The sequence below is a fragment of the Vicugna pacos genome, chromosome 25 (genome assembly GCF_048564905.1).
Source record: "Vicugna pacos chromosome 25, VicPac4, whole genome shotgun sequence".
NCBI lineage: Eukaryota > Metazoa > Chordata > Mammalia > Artiodactyla > Camelidae > Vicugna > Vicugna pacos.
The window spans coordinates 37,003,910-37,021,556 of record NC_133011.1 but is presented as its reverse complement, the minus strand read 5'-3'; the positions used below and the strand labels follow the sequence as shown (position 1 = coordinate 37,021,556).

The 17,647-nt window shown below is 51.6% G+C and overlaps 1 protein-coding gene across 10 annotated transcripts in view; it reads left to right on the top strand.

Moving 5' to 3' along the window:
* Nucleotides 1-17,647, top strand: part of TRAPPC9 (trafficking protein particle complex subunit 9) — a 433,756-nt gene that overhangs the window by 327,878 nt on the left and 88,231 nt on the right. For all 10 annotated transcript variants that reach the window (XM_072949773.1, XM_072949771.1, XM_072949768.1 and 7 more), the window contains one exon: nt 8,191-8,344. In XM_072949773.1, coding sequence (XP_072805874.1) covers nt 8,191-8,344 — 154 coding nt within the window. The remainder of the gene's footprint in view (nt 1-8,190; nt 8,345-17,647) is intronic.

The window sequence follows — 17,647 nt, the reverse complement described above, 5'->3', positions numbered from 1 at the left end:
CCGCTACAGGTCGTGGACGAAGCTGTGTGCAGAGACGGGACAGCGGGGCTCGGACGCTGGTGACTGTGAGGTGTCCTGAGGACAGTGACACAGTGACATAGTTGGGTGCCCCAGCTGGCTTGGAAAGCAAGGGTGGGAGTCAGGGAGGCCACGTCTGGCTGAGTCTCGGAGGGCGGGTGGAGTGAGCTCCCTGGAGGAAGGGTGAGGGCAGACGAGGGCAGCCTATCAGACCAGCGCCCGTGGGCTCAGGTCCTTGAGGAGGGAGGACTGGCTTCGAGCCTGGCTCTTTTCACCAACACTGGCGACTGCTGTGGGCTGTTTTCTCTTAGCTCGTCCCTCTGTAAAATGGAGTAGTGCCCTGGGGTCCCGAGATGTGGACCCCGGGAGAGAACATGTCCAGGACTGAGAGTGACAGGAGCCCACGTGGGGTCTCTCCCATCCCGCTCTCTGAGGAACCAGCTGGCTCCACACCTGTGTTCACACCACACAGTCTCCTCTGAGAAGCTGTTTCAGCAGGAAGAGCCTGCTGTCCCCTGGCAGCCACTCCAGTCCCCACCCTTGGCCTTCGCTGAACTCACAGAATCCAGATAAAGAGGTGGGTGGGCCTCGAACAACCTCCAGCTCACGGATGAGTAACTGGAGTTTGAGACTCACTGAACACCTTGGAGGAGGACTCGGCGATCGCGGGGCTGGGATGTGTCCGACGCTGGCGTCCCCTCGGCTCTCTCCCCTCCCCGGGACTCTGGCCCGTGCGTGGAGCAGCTGGAGGGAGGAGCCCCGACCCCCAGGCCTGCACTCCTGTCCACGCTGCACTGACCCTGTGGGCGCCGTGGACCCCCTTGTCCTCACCTGCCACAGACTTCGGGCTCTCCCGGAGGGTTCGGAGTCCTCTGCCCGCGTTGGTTGTCCATGTGGCCTTGGACAGCATGTGGGTGTGGTCCCACCAGGGCTGCCATGACGATGGACAGAGATGTGGCGGCGAGGCACGGGCTGGGCACCGGGTGGCTGGGGTGGGCCCGCCGCCTTGGTGCTTGGTGCAATCCCCGACGATGCCTTGGTTGGACCGAATTGTGCCTTTTTAGAATGCAGCCTATCTTTTGTCTTCAATTAAAAGTAATAGGAAGGTTTTTTAAACCATAATTGATTTATGAGTCATCAGGAGAAAAGGATCTTCTTCGGGACGTGATCCAGATGTCAGCGCTGATGCCGTTTGCTTGTCTGACGCAGCTCTCCTCGTTCGGGTGGATGATCCGGAGGGTGGGCTGCTTCCCCTTCGCCTGGACTGCACTTCGTTGTCCAACGGAAGATAGGCTGGTGTTCTGCACAGCCCCGTGGTCTCCCGTGAGGTGCACTACGTAAATTTAGAATACCATCCTGTAACTATCAATTACCTCCCGATGAAAGTGCAGTTTAATTATATGTGGCTAGTCCTTCTAAATCCAACTTCTTGATTTGTATTTAAATGTCATCATTATGACTTCCCTGGCGAGGTTATCAGCTGTTCAGAGACTGAATCATATGATATGGTATTTTAAAAACCTCTACTTTTTTTTAATAGACTCTTCAAAAATCATAGCACCATTTTAAGTGCCAACTCTAGACTATCATCGTCACATTTGGCCACTAAAATTAAACATGAAAATTGGCATTCAATAGTAGTATTAATTTTATTTAACCCCGACTCATCAAAGATGAACAGAATCCAGTAGTGGTAGGACCTGTGTGGTGAGGAGGCTGGGGCGGTGCTCAGATTCTGGGTTAGTGTCAGAACTGCGTTTGGAATCCGAATCTCAGCCCTTCTGTGAACAGCTCAAGTTACTTCCTTAACTCCCCAGCACCTTAGTCTCTCCATCTGGGACGTGGGGTTAACAGTCGTGCCAGTAGCCGCTGTTTGCAAAGCGCTGTTTGTGCGCTGGGCGCTCGCTGATTGTTAACTGTATCTGCACAGAATCTCACGAGAGGCGGCTTCCTAGTCCCCGTCTCGGGCGCAGGGCTTGTGCTGTGAGGCGCTACCACTCGCAGGGGGACTTGTGTCGTGAGGGTTTGTGGTGTGGACAAGCCTCGTGGTGGAGCTGACTTCAGGTAGCGTGTTTTATGAGATCTTAGTGCTGTCTCGGGAGACGTGGGGCCTAGCCCTCCTCAGCTGGGATTCACGTCCGGTCCTGTCATCTCGTCCGGAGGGACCCTCTCAAAGTGCCAAGCAGTTCACACCCCGATCACACCTGTTTAGAGGGACCAGTGACCCAGCAGGCATCCTTCCCATTTTACAAAGAGAAGTTGGGGATTGTGTGGAAGACACACAGGTGACCAACAGCCTCACTCCTGGAGCTGCCAGTCAGCTCCGAGGCTCCTCGCCCTTCAGCAGGCGAGCTCCCACTTCTGCCTGCTCCCCTCCAGTTTCTGAAGAAGCTGCAGCCAGCCAAGCCGCGTCCTCCCCCAGGCCAGACACTACCCACCGGTCCTGCGCTCACGCTGGGCTGGGCGCGCCCTTAGGTGACCATGAAGAAACAAGCGAGGACCAGAAAGCATCCTGGCCAAAGGCACGGAGCCAAGGAGCTGCGTCAGCGATGTCGCAGCCCTGGTCCAGCCCTGCCGGCGGCAGAGAGGGCAGCACTGGGCCCTTGATCCTGCACTTGGTCCTCCTGCTGTCCCCTCTCCTTTGCTACGTTATTTCCAAAGATAACCTTTTCCCATTGGGCTGGGAATCACCAGAGGATCAGCCAAGTTTTGGATGACTCTCTGGACATTTTCTAGCAGGGGGTGTGTGCATATTCTCTGACCGGTGTTGCCTCCCCCCCGGGGAAGGTTTCACGCGGTACCAGCTGACACCCCGAGTGAGGAGGGCGGTCAGCATCAGCAGGCGAGCGGGCTTATCCTCTGTGGGCAGCTGGGGGAGAGGGCGGTGGCTTTAGTTCAGTGTTAGTGATTTTGTTGCTTCATTGTCGCTATGAAAAATCGCTGGCTAATTGGGAAAATAGGTTGGAAGTCATCCAAGGCCCTAGACTGAGAGCCTTCCATGTGTCTGGCTAGGTGATCACCGTTGACTGACACAGAGTGAGAACACTGACCTCTCACCCTTCCTCAAGGTCAGTACTGCTGATCACAGAGATGCTCAAGGGAGTAAAGGGCAGTGCCCAAGGCCATGTTCACGTCGGGGCAGAGCTGGGAGTCCCAGCCAGGTGGTCTGTCCCAAGCCCAGGCTCCATGCTCTGTGTCCTGCTGCCACTCGGTGCCTGTGGGATGGATGAGGGCTGCTGTCGGGGCCCCAGCTCCCTCCTCCTGGGGGTGACTGCGGTAGAGGGTTTTTCTCTCTCCCTCCCCTCAGTGGCTCTGGATTTCTCCCCTTCTGTCCACACCGGGGTCCCCCAACACCTCCACTTTAGTTTCTCCATGAGCAGTTCTGATGAGCATGGGGCCTCCTCCGCAGAGTCCTCGCCAGGCAACTGGTTTGTTAGCCACTCTGCACACAGCTCTGTCTCCAGCTGCTGCCGTCACCAGGGGGCACTGCTGTCCCCAGTCAGGGGGCTTCCTGCCAGTTTGGTAGGTGGACTTAGAGCAAGGGGGCCTCCCAGGGCACCAGGCAGTGGCTCCTCCTCCAACAGGACTGGCCCTTGGGACTTATTTATGTAAGCGGTGTGTCACGACGGGTGCAGAGTTCGCACGTGAGGACTCAGCTTTAGGAAAACAGTTCAGAGGTTCCTGCTGCCACCCCTTCCTGAGGGGAGGAAGGGGGAGGGCGGGGAGGCTCAGAGCTGTGCCCCAGGACCATGTAGACAGAGACAGAGAGGCGGGCAGAACTCCTCTGTGCTTTGGGGGAACGATCCGCAGGTCCTGGAGTTGCCGTCCTGGCTCTAGGGTTTTAAGCGGGGTGACCGTGGGTGAGTTACTCAACTTCTGGTGCCTCGATTTTATCACCTTTGGGAAAGGCAAATACCACGTTTGGGACACTCACCACATCATGTGCTCTGGGGCTGGCGGAGAGGAAGGTTGCTGTAAATTTGGGGAGCATGGTGGCTCGTGTGGGTGGCAGGGTCTGCAGTCACCGGGTCTGTGTCCCATGCCGGCTCTGACAACGGAACGAGCAAAAATAACCTCCCCTTTAGGCGCTCTGGCTAAGCAGATAGAGCAAAAACAGAGCAGCCTGAGAGGCAGGCTGCTGAGAGGCTGCCAGCTCTGTGACACCGGGCAGGTGCTCACACGCACACAGCTTCATCGCACCTGTAAAAGGAAGCAAAGCGTGCGCGTCCTTAGGCCACTGTAATAGAAAAGGTGAAGGTGTGTTTCGCACACCTGGCCCAGGGCTGGGCTCGCAGTGAGTGTTACGGCATTTCATTTTCTTCCCTCCCCTGTTCCGTGGGCACACCTGGCTCCACTTTCGTGAAGGGTGGAGGTAGGTAATGTGGTGTGATATTTACTCAGTCGGAATCGTTTAAAAGAGATCCCCAGATAATCACAAATATAATCCTGGTGGCCACAGCATCCAGTGTGTGTCCTGACCTCAGGCTGCTGAGAGCGGGGCCTCTCTGCATCTGCTGAGCCCAACAGGAGGAGAGCCTGGGTATCAGGGCGTGTCCAAACCCATCTGACAGTTACTAGTTCCTTTTGAGTTATCAGACGATGAACTGAAATTGGCCTTTTTAGTGAAACTTAGGAAATATTCTGACCTTTTGTTTGGCGAGAGCACTAGTTTGCTCTGGGCTGCCTTCAAAGTGGGGGCTGGGAAGGCCTTTGCTAGCCGGGACATTAGAAGCACTCTGGCTGCACGGGTAGATGGCTCACAGGGGAAGGAAGATAAATGGCTAATAAGCTCCTGAAAAAATGTCCAACCTCAGGAGTAATTCCGACCTGCAAATTAAAACACCATTGAGGCCGCATTTTGCCTCTCACTAGCACAGATTAAAAATTGATCATTGTCAGTGTGGGCAGGAGCACAGAGAAAGGGCGCCCACCTGCACTGCCCAGGGCCCCGCCTTGGGAGGAACCTCCCTGAGAGGGAGCCCAGCCCCCGGCCTCCGAGCCTCAGAGCACCTCACACCCTCACGTCAGTGATCCCCCCCTCAGAAGTGGATTCTAACAGACACTCACAAATGCAGAGAATGAACTTAAGCACAGAAATGTTTTTTATGATTTTTTTCAACAGTGAGTCTTTAAAAAAATGAAAATCTGAGAGTATGAAGAATAGAGGAATTGTTAAATTATGATACAGCCGTATGATAGAATATTCTGCAGACTAACTTTTTAATGATGTAAAAATATTTGTTGTATATTAAGATAATAAAGCAAGTCTTTTTTGTTGTTTTTTTATTTTGTTTGTTTTTTAAAACATTTTTTATTGAGTTATAGTCATTTTACAATGTTGCATCAAATTCCAGTGTAGAACACAATTTTTCAGTTATACATGAACATACATATATTCATTGTCACTTTTTTTTCGCTTTGAGCTACCACAAGATCTTGTATATATTTCCCTGTGCTATACAGTATAATCTTGTTTATCTATTCTACATATGCCTGTCAGTATCTACAGATTTTGAACTCTCAGTCTGTCCCTTCCCACCCCCCTCCCCATTGGCAACCACAAGTTTGTATTCTATGTCTATGAGTCTGTTTCTGTTTTGTATTTATTTTCTTTTTTTAGATTCCACATATGAGCGATCTCATACGGTATTTTTCTTTCTCTTTCTGGCTTACTTCACTTAGAATGACATTCTCCAGGAACATCCATGTTGCTGCAAATGGCGTTATATTGTTGGTTTTTATGGCTGAATAGTATTCCATTGTATAAATATACCACCTCTTCTTTATCCAGTCATCTGTTGATGGACATTTATGCTGTTTCCATGTCTTGGCTATTGTAAATAGTGCTGCTATGAACACTGGGGTGCAGGTGTCATCCTGAAGTAGATTTCCTTCTGGATACAAGCCCAGGAGTGGGATTCCTGGGTCATATGGTAAGTCTATTCCTAGTCTTTTGAGGAATCTCCATACTGTTTTCCACAGTGGCTGTACCAAACTGCATTCCCACCAGCAGTGTAGGAGGGTTCCCCTTTCTCCACAGCCTCTCCAGCATTTGTCATTTGTGGACTTTTGAATGATGGCCATTCTGACTGGTGTGAGGTGATACCTCATTGTAGTTTTGATTTGCATTTCTCTGATAATCAGTGATATTGAGCATTTTTTCATGTGCCCATTGATCATTTGTATTTCTTCCTTGGAGAATTGCTTATTTAGGTCTTCTGCCCATTTTTGGATTGGGTTGTTTGTTTTAAAGCAAGTCTTAAAATTGTGTGTGTGTGTGTGTGTGTGTGTGTGAACATGTACATGTAACACTTATATGATGACTTACACTACGCTAAGATACAAACACTTAGAAAGAAGACTGCAGAATTAAGTATCAGTGATACTTACGGTGTGAGATTCTGAGTGCTTTTGCTTTTTTATGCTTTTCTCTCTTTTTCAACCTTTTACTGTAAGCCTATCTAGTTTTATCATCAGAAAAGAATGGTAAATGAGATTTTTAAAAATATGGCTCTGGCTGTGAAATGCACTGTTCTGTCCTCACACTGAAGTGCCTCTGAGCCCCGGGTACCTGAGCCTTGGATGGCACGCTCCCAGCCAGATGCTGTGGGTGTGCTGGCATTCCAGTAGTTCTCTCCAAATTATCAAGACCTCTTCCTTGGGCTTCATCTTACACTCCCTGAATGCAGTTCCTGGTTGGTAAAGGAAATAGCTCCGAAGGCCGATTGGAGCATGTTGGGTTCAGCTGAATACTTTGGCCACATGACCATCTGTGCGATGATACAGAATTCCTGCTTTTATCTATTGACTGACTGACTCAGTCATCTTCAGGGCCTGACATGAAGAAAGCTCCCTTCCTCCCCTCCCCCTTCACCTGTCCGTATAACGCGTTTTTATTGAGTAGCGACTGTGTGCATGATTTTGTGCTAAGAGGTAGGGTTTCGAGCATCCGTAAGACACAGCCCTGGCTGTAAGGCGGTCATGAGCTTGGGCGTGGGAGTGGAGGCAGGCTGCAGGCAGTGGGTGAGACCCTCCAGGCACTCGTGTTGCCTGCCTTCTACGGACCAGGTGCTGTAGGACCAGGGGATGCAGCTGAACGTGGATGCAGGTATGAGGGCCGGGCAGCAGTCAGGGGGAAGAGGTCGACATTAGCCTGGGCAGGATCTTAATTCACCCATTCATTTCTTCTTTGAACTGGTTACTGGGTTACTTCAGTGTACCAGGCAGGCGTTATTCTAGTTCTGGGAAATACCGGCAAACCAGACAAGAGGATCTCTGCCCTCAGGGAGCTAAATTCCAGTAGAATTGATAGACAGCTAATAACTCCAGAAGTAAATATTTACAACTCATGAGAAATGCTATGGCAGAAATAGACTGAATGCTGTGATGGAGAATAAGGCAGTGGGGAGGGGGGTGAGAGAGAATGCTGCTGGAGAGAGGTGGCCTGGGAAGGCCTTTCTCAAATCTGAAGAATGAGAGGCTCCAGCTGTGCCCAGGGTCAGGAGCAGAGCATTCCCGCATGGGGAGCAGTAGGCACAAAGACTGAGGAAGAGCCTGGTATGTTCTAGAAACTGCACGAAGGTTGAGAGTGCTGGACACAGCAGCAATGTGGGGCGGCTTTGTAGAGGATATGATACTGGGGCAGAAATCTGAAGGGATGGTGGGGTCCTGGGCACAGGGTTGGAAGCAGGCAGATGGGGCGCTGTGCAGCTGGCGGGGCGCCGTGTGGCTGGCGGGGTGCAGGGTGCATGAGCCAGTGTGTCTGGCTAAGGATGAAGTGCGAGATGACAGGCAGGGCTCTGAGGATGAGGCTGCAGTTCCCGCTGGGCTTTTGGGATCCCTGGGGCTAAGTAATTGCCAGTCCTTTCTGTGATGTTTTTACCTTGGTTCCTTGTTCCAAAATTCAGATTTCCTTCTGAGGTCCACACATCTTCCCTGAGGTTGGGTTCTCTGACTGCGTCTTCAGTTCTAAACTGTGTTGAACCAGCACTGAAGCCAGTGCTACCCTGGGAGTCAATTATTTCATTTTCTTGGAATGAATCCGTTATGAGTTACTAATGATAATGATTCATTACTCTGTCTCATGCTGGCATGTGCTGATTCTCCAACAGCCCGCTGAAGAAATTGCCCTCCTGATTAATTCTCTGCTTCTGTGTTTCTCCCTTCTCTTAGAATGGCAATTCAAGTGGATAAGTTCAACTTTGAGAGTTTCCCAGAATCCCCTGGGGAGAAGGGGCAGTTTGCAAATGCGAAGCAGCTGGAGGAGGAGAGGCAGGAAGCCCGAAGCCTGGAGATCAACAGCAAGCTGGACATCCACTGGACCATCATATCCTTCCCACGGGCCCACCCTGGACCTGAGGGCCACTCAGGGGGACCCCAGAGGCGCCAGATATTGGATGTTAGCCACAGATAACGCAGAAACGGCATGGCAGGGAGCTGGGGATGAAAGCGTGGGCATTTTCCTACCCTCTCACCACATGCAAGGCCCCGTGAGTGAGGAATCGGTTCAGGGTAAGGAAAGGCCTCCCGGGGCCGGTGCTGTTCTTGTCCTCGTCATGTGTCCTTGGCCAGTGCTGACGTTCATGTTGGTGACAGGTTCTAACAGCCACCTATCAATGCCGGGCTTGAGGGGCTCCACATAGTGACAGTGAAACGCAGGGTACAGTTGTCTGGGAGGCTGAAATCGGTGGTACAGCTCACCGTAGCCCAGAGATTTCGCTTTGAAGAGACCAGGGGCAGGGGTGTTCAGGAGGACCGTGCTGTAAAAGGGTGTTTTGTAAAACAGCTGGCCCCGCTCTGAGCTTCAGATCAGTGCCTGGCTCGTGGTAGACACTCAGCTGGATGAGTGGAAACTCTGGAGAAACCCCAGGTTCACTTGTTTCTTTGTGTGTTCAGCAGTCTTTCCAGAGTGCCCACTCTGGGTCAGGTATTTAGCTAGCCGCTTGAGAGGCTGAGATACAAAGACAGGACCTCAGTGCGGCTTCAGGGTCTAGAAGAGGGTGGATGTCGTCTGAGAATTAAATGTACTGCAGGGGGTCCAGGGAAGAGAGTTGTGCCACGTACTATGAGTTTCAGAGGGTGAAGCTGCTGGGTGCAGGGCAATCAGGGAAGGCTTCACAGAGGGGGTGACATTAGAGGGGCTTTTAAGGATGAGCAGAAGTTTATTAAGGGGACAAGGGGAGGAAATGCCCTGAAGTTCCCAAGATGCAAGAAGATGGCTCGCTCAGAGAATGTCTTCCAGGAAGAGGCAACGCTGATGGGAGTGTCTGTTAACGATCTCGTTCCTACATTGGTTCTGTGACTGTGGGATGGTGGGAGCCTGTTGTAGGTCTCAGCTCCTTCCAGACCATCTGCCTAAGGAAACATCCTTAGGTTGCAGGAGGCACAGTGTCCTGAATCTGGGCCTGGTAGACTGGACTTCTGCCTCCAAGGAGTTTGTGACAGAAAAAGCACTGTAGATGGAAGGCTTTGAGAACGAGACCTAAAAATGGAGCACCTGGGGACTCTTGAGGTGAACCAGCCATGCCTCATGGAGTTAGGGCTTTTGTCTTCTGTACAGAGAGAAGGAAAAAGGTGAGGACAACCAGAGTCACCTTTCTCTCGGTCCCCCCAAGGCTCAGCACAATATCAGGGTCCAGTCAGCTGGTGCTGGTTCTGCAGAGACTGGGCCTTGCTGGGCACCAGGGTGCAAGGCAGCACCTGCGAGCATCACAGCCGTCACTTCCCGGGTGCTGCCCCTGGGCACCCGCTCAGCAGCTCCCAGGGCGCTTTTCATCCTGTCTTACCGATGGAAACTGCCTCTGAGCTCCTGCGGGGAAAGGGGAGGAGCCAGCCAGTGCTTGATCCAGCAGCCTGGCTCTGAGCCAGTGGTCCTCACTTTCCAGTGGGGTGAAGTTGACCATCAAAACCCTTAGCTTCTGGAAATCTATTATTGAAATGTACCGAAATATCTTTCAGTTTCTCTCCTTTTAGCCTTGACTCTTTTAAGAAGTTAACTTACCTATTTTCTGTATTCGATAAATAATTCATGCAACAAATACTTACTGAATGCCTGCCGTGCGCCAGGCACACCTGTCTCCTGGATTCACTGGTTGGAAGCTTGCTGAGAGGCTGTCTGTGTAGGCAAATTCAAGTAAAAAGAATTAACATTACAGACACTCCCTCCCTCCCCGCTCCTGTCTGGTAATGACATCTGGTGTGGGGTGAATAGCAGACTTTTGCTATTGTAAACCTGAATTCAAGCAGATGGAAAGACCAAAGATTGAATTGGCTAATTATTTCATTATGCATTTTAATATTTTCTCAATATTTAGACTGTATAAAGAATTTGAGGCTAATTGGACACCCATGCGTGGTAATAAAAATGGCCCACATGTAGCACAAGAGGCTGGATGGACATGATCATGGAAAGGGTGGCTCCAGCAGTAGGTATGTGCACACCTGTCTGCCTGTCTCCAACCATCAGATAAGCAGCAGGGGACACCAGGAGCACCAGACTGACTCTTTACCTGGCTGACGATTGAGACGTCTTCTCGTTTCCATGTGCTGGGCCCTGGAGAGGCCCCTGGTGGGGGGGGGGGCAGACACAGAGATGGGCACTGCCAGCGCAGCCTGGGAGGGCTCAGACAAGAGCATTCCTTCAGTGAGGACGGGCATTTACGCACATTCCAGAGCCTGAAATGCGGTAGGGGCCTACACTGTTCCCTGTGACTGGTTATACAGAGCTCAGACTCAGGCAGCAGGGTTCTGGGCCTCTTAGGCCATGCTGAGGAGTTGGGCTGGCTGGCCAGCCTTCCTCTCCCGTTTCCTGCCCCCCACCCAGGTCTCCCGTGCCCACTCTTCCCAGGAGCCCTCTCTGCCGCCCCTCCCACCCAGCCCTGGCTGGAACCACCCCTCCTCTGCGCTCCTGCAGCACTCAGTGCTCAGCTCTTGTTTGCAGTGCTGCTTGCAGAGCACAGGGAAGTTTGCTTCCTTCTGCAGACTGTCCCCCTGCCAGGCTGCGCTGTTCTTGAGGCCAGGTCATGTCAGCAGCTGTTTATTGATGACCGACAGCGTGCTGGGGGTGGTGCCAGGAGCCAGGGAGCACCGCAAGGAGCAGAGTCGGGTGTGGATGCTGCCCCACGGAGCCCAAGGGTGCTCTCTCTTCCCACGCCCGTGCTGCGTGAAATCCTTAGCACGTGGGTGTTAAAACCATTTGGTGAGTGAATGGTCTCCGTTTCATGCTGCAACCAGCCGAGTGGGTGCTCGCTCAGCTGCACTAGACAGAGTGCTGAGATGAACATACGAAGGGAGCTGCCACCAGCAAGATTCATCTTAATTTAACCCTGGCTCCTTTTCCAGGGGCAGCCTGTGTAGACGGTCTGTGGTGGACACAGATGAGGGGGACGCTTGCAGCAGGCCTGGTGTCAGCTTCCCTTCTTGTTTTCCTGGTTTTTGTTACAAACCTCCCTTCCAAGAGCATTTCAGGGTTGGCAAGATACTTGCTAACCTATCAGAATCCAGCCCCTTCAGGGTTTCCTGACAAGAGCTGGGTGCACAGTGCAGCTGATCCCCATGAAGCCGCTGGCCTGGACCATCTGGGCCGAGTCTCTGCTAGGTGGTCTGATAAGCATGTGTCTCCGCCTTCTGTCTGGAGATCATTTGTAACCATCTGCTCGAGGGTGAGGCAGACGCTCAAGGAGCCCGAAGGCAAACTGGGCTTTCGGTGCCTAAGAATCGCAGACCCAGAGTGGGAGCTGGAAGGTCTTTGCGGGACACGTGAGGCACAGATGCGTGAATAATTGGGGAGGAGGAGATGCGGAGCAGTGCCGGCTGTTGTCTCTGAGAGCAGATCGGGCGTCCCGGAGGGGCCACCTCCCCAGAGGCTGGCCCCAGGATGGCTCGCATCCTGGGCCGTGCTGCTGAGTTTGTCTTCACAGGCACCAGTCATCCTCTGTCAACCCAGAAGCTCAAGAGTGGCTGTGATGCTTGTCATTGGTTTTTCCTTGAGGTTTCACATGCCTAACCCTACAAGACTCCAGGCACAGTGCCCTCTGTTTGGTTAGTCACCACCAGGGCAGCCAGCCTGGCCGTGGCCATGCCTGGCTTCTCCATTTCCAAGACTACCTTCCCTCCAGGAAGGAGAATTTGTCAACAGCCGAGCCCACCTCCCTCTTAAAACAGAAGCAGAGGTTAAGCAGTTTGCAGTGGATTGCCCAAGATGGCCCTCCGCCTCGAATTGGCTTCTACTTATTCTCAAAGGTGCTTCTGGTGGACCTCCGTCTTCTTCTTGCCTGAGAGAAATTAAATATTTTTAGACAAGATTCCTTTAAAACACATTGCACTATGTTTTTCTAACAGTCATCTTAGGAGAAATAGTTTCATCTAGACAAATTGTAATACAAGGAGCTCCTGTCATCAGCACCGCTGATTCCTTGATCATCTTCAGTAAAATGCAGGGTTGCAGCTTGTATCCGTCTTTAGGGAATTTAGTGTTTTCAGCTGTGGATAATCACTATGTTCAGAGGGCTTTACTCCTCATAGTGGGGAAGCCTTGCCAGCCAAAGAGAAGCGTTGCTCCAGACCTTTGATGATGTAATGTTGCCCTGGCTGTTTGGCCTTAGTAGACAGAGGGAGGAAGGTGGGAAGGATGCATGTTTGATCACTGCCTCCCCAGAACCCAAGATATGGTAGACACGCACACCCTGAACCTTGAAATTACTTTGGAAGCAGTCAGGGTTTGACACAGAGAGCATTGATTTTGGATTTGGCTGGCTCATGAGAGTGGGGAAGGACCTTTCCCTAACATGAAGAGTTTCGAATTTATGTGTGAACATGCACATGGATCGACGTGCATTGTGTTGGTGTGATTGGGTGCACGTTGGGCTTGTACACATTCTGTGTGCTTTTGGCACGACATTATTGCGAGCACATGTATCTTATATAATAGAATCAGAAAAGTTCAGAGCCTAATCCCCGCACGGCACTTAACTAGATGCCAGGCACTGTTTAAAGCAGTTTACATAGATTTACCCAATTTTTGCAAAAACCCTATGAAGTACTTTTTACCTGCATCCCATAGATGAGAAAACTGGGGCCCAGTAAGGTTAACTAACTTGTTCCAGGGCCCCCAGCCAGCAAGTGGCAGAGCTGGGGTTCACGTCCAGCTCTGGCTTCAGAGTCTGTGCTCTCAGCTCTGTGCTGGGAAAAAGAACAAAAGAGCATCTGGTCTCTGCCAAGGCCTTCAAGTTATCCCCAGTTTTCAGATGAAACCAAAGAGAGCATTCCTCGGGCACCCTGCTGATGGACACGCTCTGCCCCCCCCCCGCCCCCCGGCCCAGCAAGATCTCTCTCCATTTCACCTGCCCTCCTTCCTGGGGCCCGAGTACCCTCGCCCAGTGAGACTTGTCGCAGTGAACCGCTTGCAGACTCCCTTGGCAGCTTGTGGCTCTGCGTGGCATCTTCCGTCCAGGGAGCTGAGCCCAGACACCGGCACCCCTGCCGGGATGAGAAAGGCAGCCCAACATCACTGTTCTCCAAATTCACGATGCAAATTAGAAAACAAAGTCATGGGAAAGAGTCTCATTAATCACCTAAAGCAGCCTTTCCATTAGTGTAATTTCTAGTGACGACAATTTGCTAATTTGAGCTGAAGTGGGGCTGGGCCAAGTCCCTGCACCTGTGGTTATCACTCCAGCATTGGCATGTGGGACATGGACAGCATATCTTCCTTGGGAAAGGGGTGCCTCCCCTCCAGGCTCCCCACTCCTGGATGTTCACCTAGAAGCCAGTCCGGAGATGCCTGTGTCAGCTGCTCTCGTGGGCCGAGTCTCCAGCTTTTGCTCAGTAGACCGCGTGTAACAGCCAGGTGTTCAGAGCACGATGCTTCCTTCTCCTGTGAGAGAACCCAGGCCTGCAGGTTCAGAAGAAGCCTGGCCACCCACCAGGCTGCACGTTCCCCCAGGGAAAAGTTGATTGAATAATCCTTTTTTCTAGGACTAAGTCAAGGTAAACTTCAGTCTCATAAACACAGGAAAGATCTCAAAAGCTGCTCCCTGGCTTCAAATGGTCCTTTGATTGCAGTACATGACCGAATATTTCACTCCTGATGGGCGAGCAGAAAATGAGAGGGGAGGCATTTTATTAACTTTCTGCATTTTCCTCGCATCTGGCTGTGTTTTTCAAAGATTTGGAAGCAAATATCCGTGGTTCCCAAGACACATAGAAGATTAACTGAGACGCCATGCATGAAAGCGTTTGTAAACAAAACTGCACAAGTATTGATTAAGTTTAATTAACAATGATGGATGACTAATATTAAGATGAGATTCTTGCACAATAGGCTGGGCTTCTTAAAAGTAGGAAGGATCTCACCTTGGTTGGTCCTTTTGTCCCCAGCAGCTACTGCAGCCTCCTGTGTAGGTTTGGGTACTCTGGTGTGAACCCAGGCTGGCATGTGGTGGGGGAAGGGGCACACGGGGGCAGGTGCACACCCCTAATGCAAGAGCAGGGTAGATGTGCTACAGGACGTGGTGCTCCCGGCCGGTAGGGAGGGGAGGGGTGGTTGCTGGGGTGGGGGTGGGCTGTAGAGGATGTCCCAGGTGAGGTGAAGCACAGGCACTAGAGATGGGGGATGTGATCAGGTTAAGGTAGATAAGTAGCACAGCGTAGATGTTCAGTGAAGAGCAGTGAGCCTTGATTGAGCACCTACTGTGTGCCAGGCACAGTGCCATTGACCAGGGACACCATTCCTTACTCCCCCAGACTTAGGCCACAAGTGGTGCTGAGTTCTTTCTGTATTGATTTGCAAAAAGAAGCAGCTAAGCAGTTGAGAAGGTCCCCACCCCCACCCCCACCCCCCGCTTACTGGCCTAGCAAGTTTGAGAGGGGATGGCAGTGGAAGTTTAAACTGAGCAAGGGCCGCCTGGACCCTGGGCCTTGCGGCTCCCCACCTTTGTGACAGTTAGGAGGCTCCAGGTTACTCAGCTGTGGCTGTGAGGCAGAAAGCGGCAAGTGCGGAGGGCACTGTGAAAGGAATGAGTGGCTCTTTATGAGGGAGTTAGAGACTGCCTGTGTTCCAGAGGCAGAACATGAGTTGAGTAAACTGAGCTGGGAACTTGAATTTTCTTAAGGTTCAGGCCCACAGCTGTCAGTCATGATTTGTGGGTGTGGCTAGGAGGCTTGCAAAGCCTGGGTTGGCACCAGCAGTGGTTCACTGTCCTCTTGCTGCAGTGTCACCATCCCTGCCATCCTAAGGGACGGGAGTAGATCTTGGGGCAAGAACCCATCAACTGACATGGAAACTTAATCACTGTGTCCCAGGTGACTAAAAAGTTCTTTAAGGGGAGAGAGCACCTTCAGCACCACGGAGAGTTCCCAGTAGGCCCTCCCCCCAGGGGTGGAGGAGGGAGGCTGACCAAGCTCTGTGCTGGATTTGGGTGATGATTCAGCCACTGGCAGCCACGGGGTCTTGGCAGGACCCAGGCTCTGTGCTCAGAGGGTCCTCGTTTGTCAGGTGGGGATAATGGGTCCTGGCTTCCAGGTTTACTGTGAGGAATCTACAGGGTTTACAGGAACATGTCTGAAAGTGGGTCTGGAGCATGAACCCCAGGCAGACTATCTGGATCCTGCCATCCCTAGCTGTGTCCGCTTTCCCGAGTTTTTAAAAATCTCTGAAGTGGAAATAACAGTCTGTCTTAATTTGAAAATAGTCAATATTGGGAAAATACATGCTAACCCCTTACCACAGGGCCTCGCTCATGGGATTCACTTTGGAAATACTCTTTCAGGCAGAAATAATGATAGGAATTATTGTCATCATCGTCATTCTTTATTGACTTCTTGCCCCAAACACCAGGGTCCATGTATTTAAGAAACAGTAGCCATTGCCACCTGCACTGTCCTCACCGTAACATTGTAATTTGGGCTGCAATCCTGGCTGATTAAGCAGCTGCACACCTGACTGGTTAGCCAGGGTTGCGTTCGTGTCTGCTTCCAGGCTCAGACACGAGACTATTTTGATGGCTTATGGGGCTGAAAGGGAGGGGGACGTGCACGCAGGTAATTAGCTTTATTAGCTCAGCTGTATAATTTTATGGCTCGTGTCCGAAAGCAAATTAATACAGAAATATGCTATTGGAATGATTTCCAAAGCTCCAGCACCATTTGGCAACTTTGTAATTACTCACACGCTAACTTGCTCCTCTAACTAATCAACTCAAAGCCCCTCATCCTGGCCACGTTTGTGAGGCGCTGTTTCTATTCTGCAAGCACTGTGGTGCGATCAGCTTCAAAAGCCTGGTGTGATTTCTTTTTTTTTTTTTTAAACAAGAGGAAGTAATATGCTGTAATCTGAAGTCTTAATTGCATATGAGTGAAAATAACCCCTTGAGGGAATCAGGAAAAAGAGCAGAAGAAAGCAACACAAAAACGTGGCCCTGCAGCACTTACCTGGGACGTTTCCTCATGCCAGTGTTGGTCTGGTCATCACACAACATTCACAGAGCAGTGCAGTAGGCCCTGTTGCAGGCCCCAGGATGGGGGCTCTGCTTGCCTGTCTGGTGCAGGCTGCCAAGGCAGTGCTGAGAGCCTTCGGAGCAGAGACAGCTCAGGGAGGCCTTCCTGGAGGAAGTGAGGTCTGAGGTGAGAATTAAAGAATGAGTACTGTGAGGCAGGGAGAGGGGAGGGAAAGGCAGTTCCTGGCAAAGAGCATAGAATGGGGAGGGTCTGGAGTTCGGAGAGAGCACGTGTTCTTTTAGAGGAATGGAAACAGGTCAAAGGCAGCCAGAGAAGGACTGGGGATGCACAGGGAGGTGGGGGCTTCTGAGCGTCCTGGACCCTTACAGCTTGGCCTGGGCTCCTGTCTGAGGCTGAATGCCATGTGCAGCCAGCCAGCTCTCTTGGGTCGCCAGCCCTCTTGTCTACAGCTTTCCCTGGATGCTTGGCTGGGCTGTCTGAGGGGGTGACATCCTTCTCTGTTCAGTGCCTCTGCCCAGGCACCCCTGTCATGCCAACAGATGATTTCAGTGAGCCTCGCATGCCAGCCCTCTGGCCGGAGGGACCCGGGCTCTCTGGCCTTCATTCCTCCAGGGTCTTGGTGCTCCTTACTCCCAGCCTCAGCCCACTCCCCTCTGCCCTCGTGGCTGCACCCCGACATGACCATCCTCAGGCTTGGCAAGTACAGTGAGCTGTTCCTGTATTGTCAGTTTCATTGGAATGGGAGCCTCTCAAGTTAAAGGTTCATGTCCAGTCACTTCAGTGTCCTCAGTGCTTCTCACCATGCCCGTCTCGTTTCAGACACACTCTGTGTTTGCTGAATGCAATTAACTTACCAAAGGAAGAAAGAAGTGGATTTCCCCCCACTTCCCCAGTCACTAGCGAATGTCAGGAACTAAATTCTTGCCTTTTGATTGAACTTAAATACTGTAGGTTTAATTTATGTAGGAAAAGGGGAAGAGGTTTACAGGTTGGTTTCTGAGGACCACGTTGGCTGTTTAATATTAGCACCTTGGAGAAAAATCTATTTTCTGCATTTCTTTACCTGATTTCTTCATCCACTGACGCTTGCTGAGGGGCCGTATGACTTCCTCAGTTATGAACCTGCCCAAGTGAGCCTGTCAGTAATAATGTGTGTGATTGCAGCAAGGCGTGA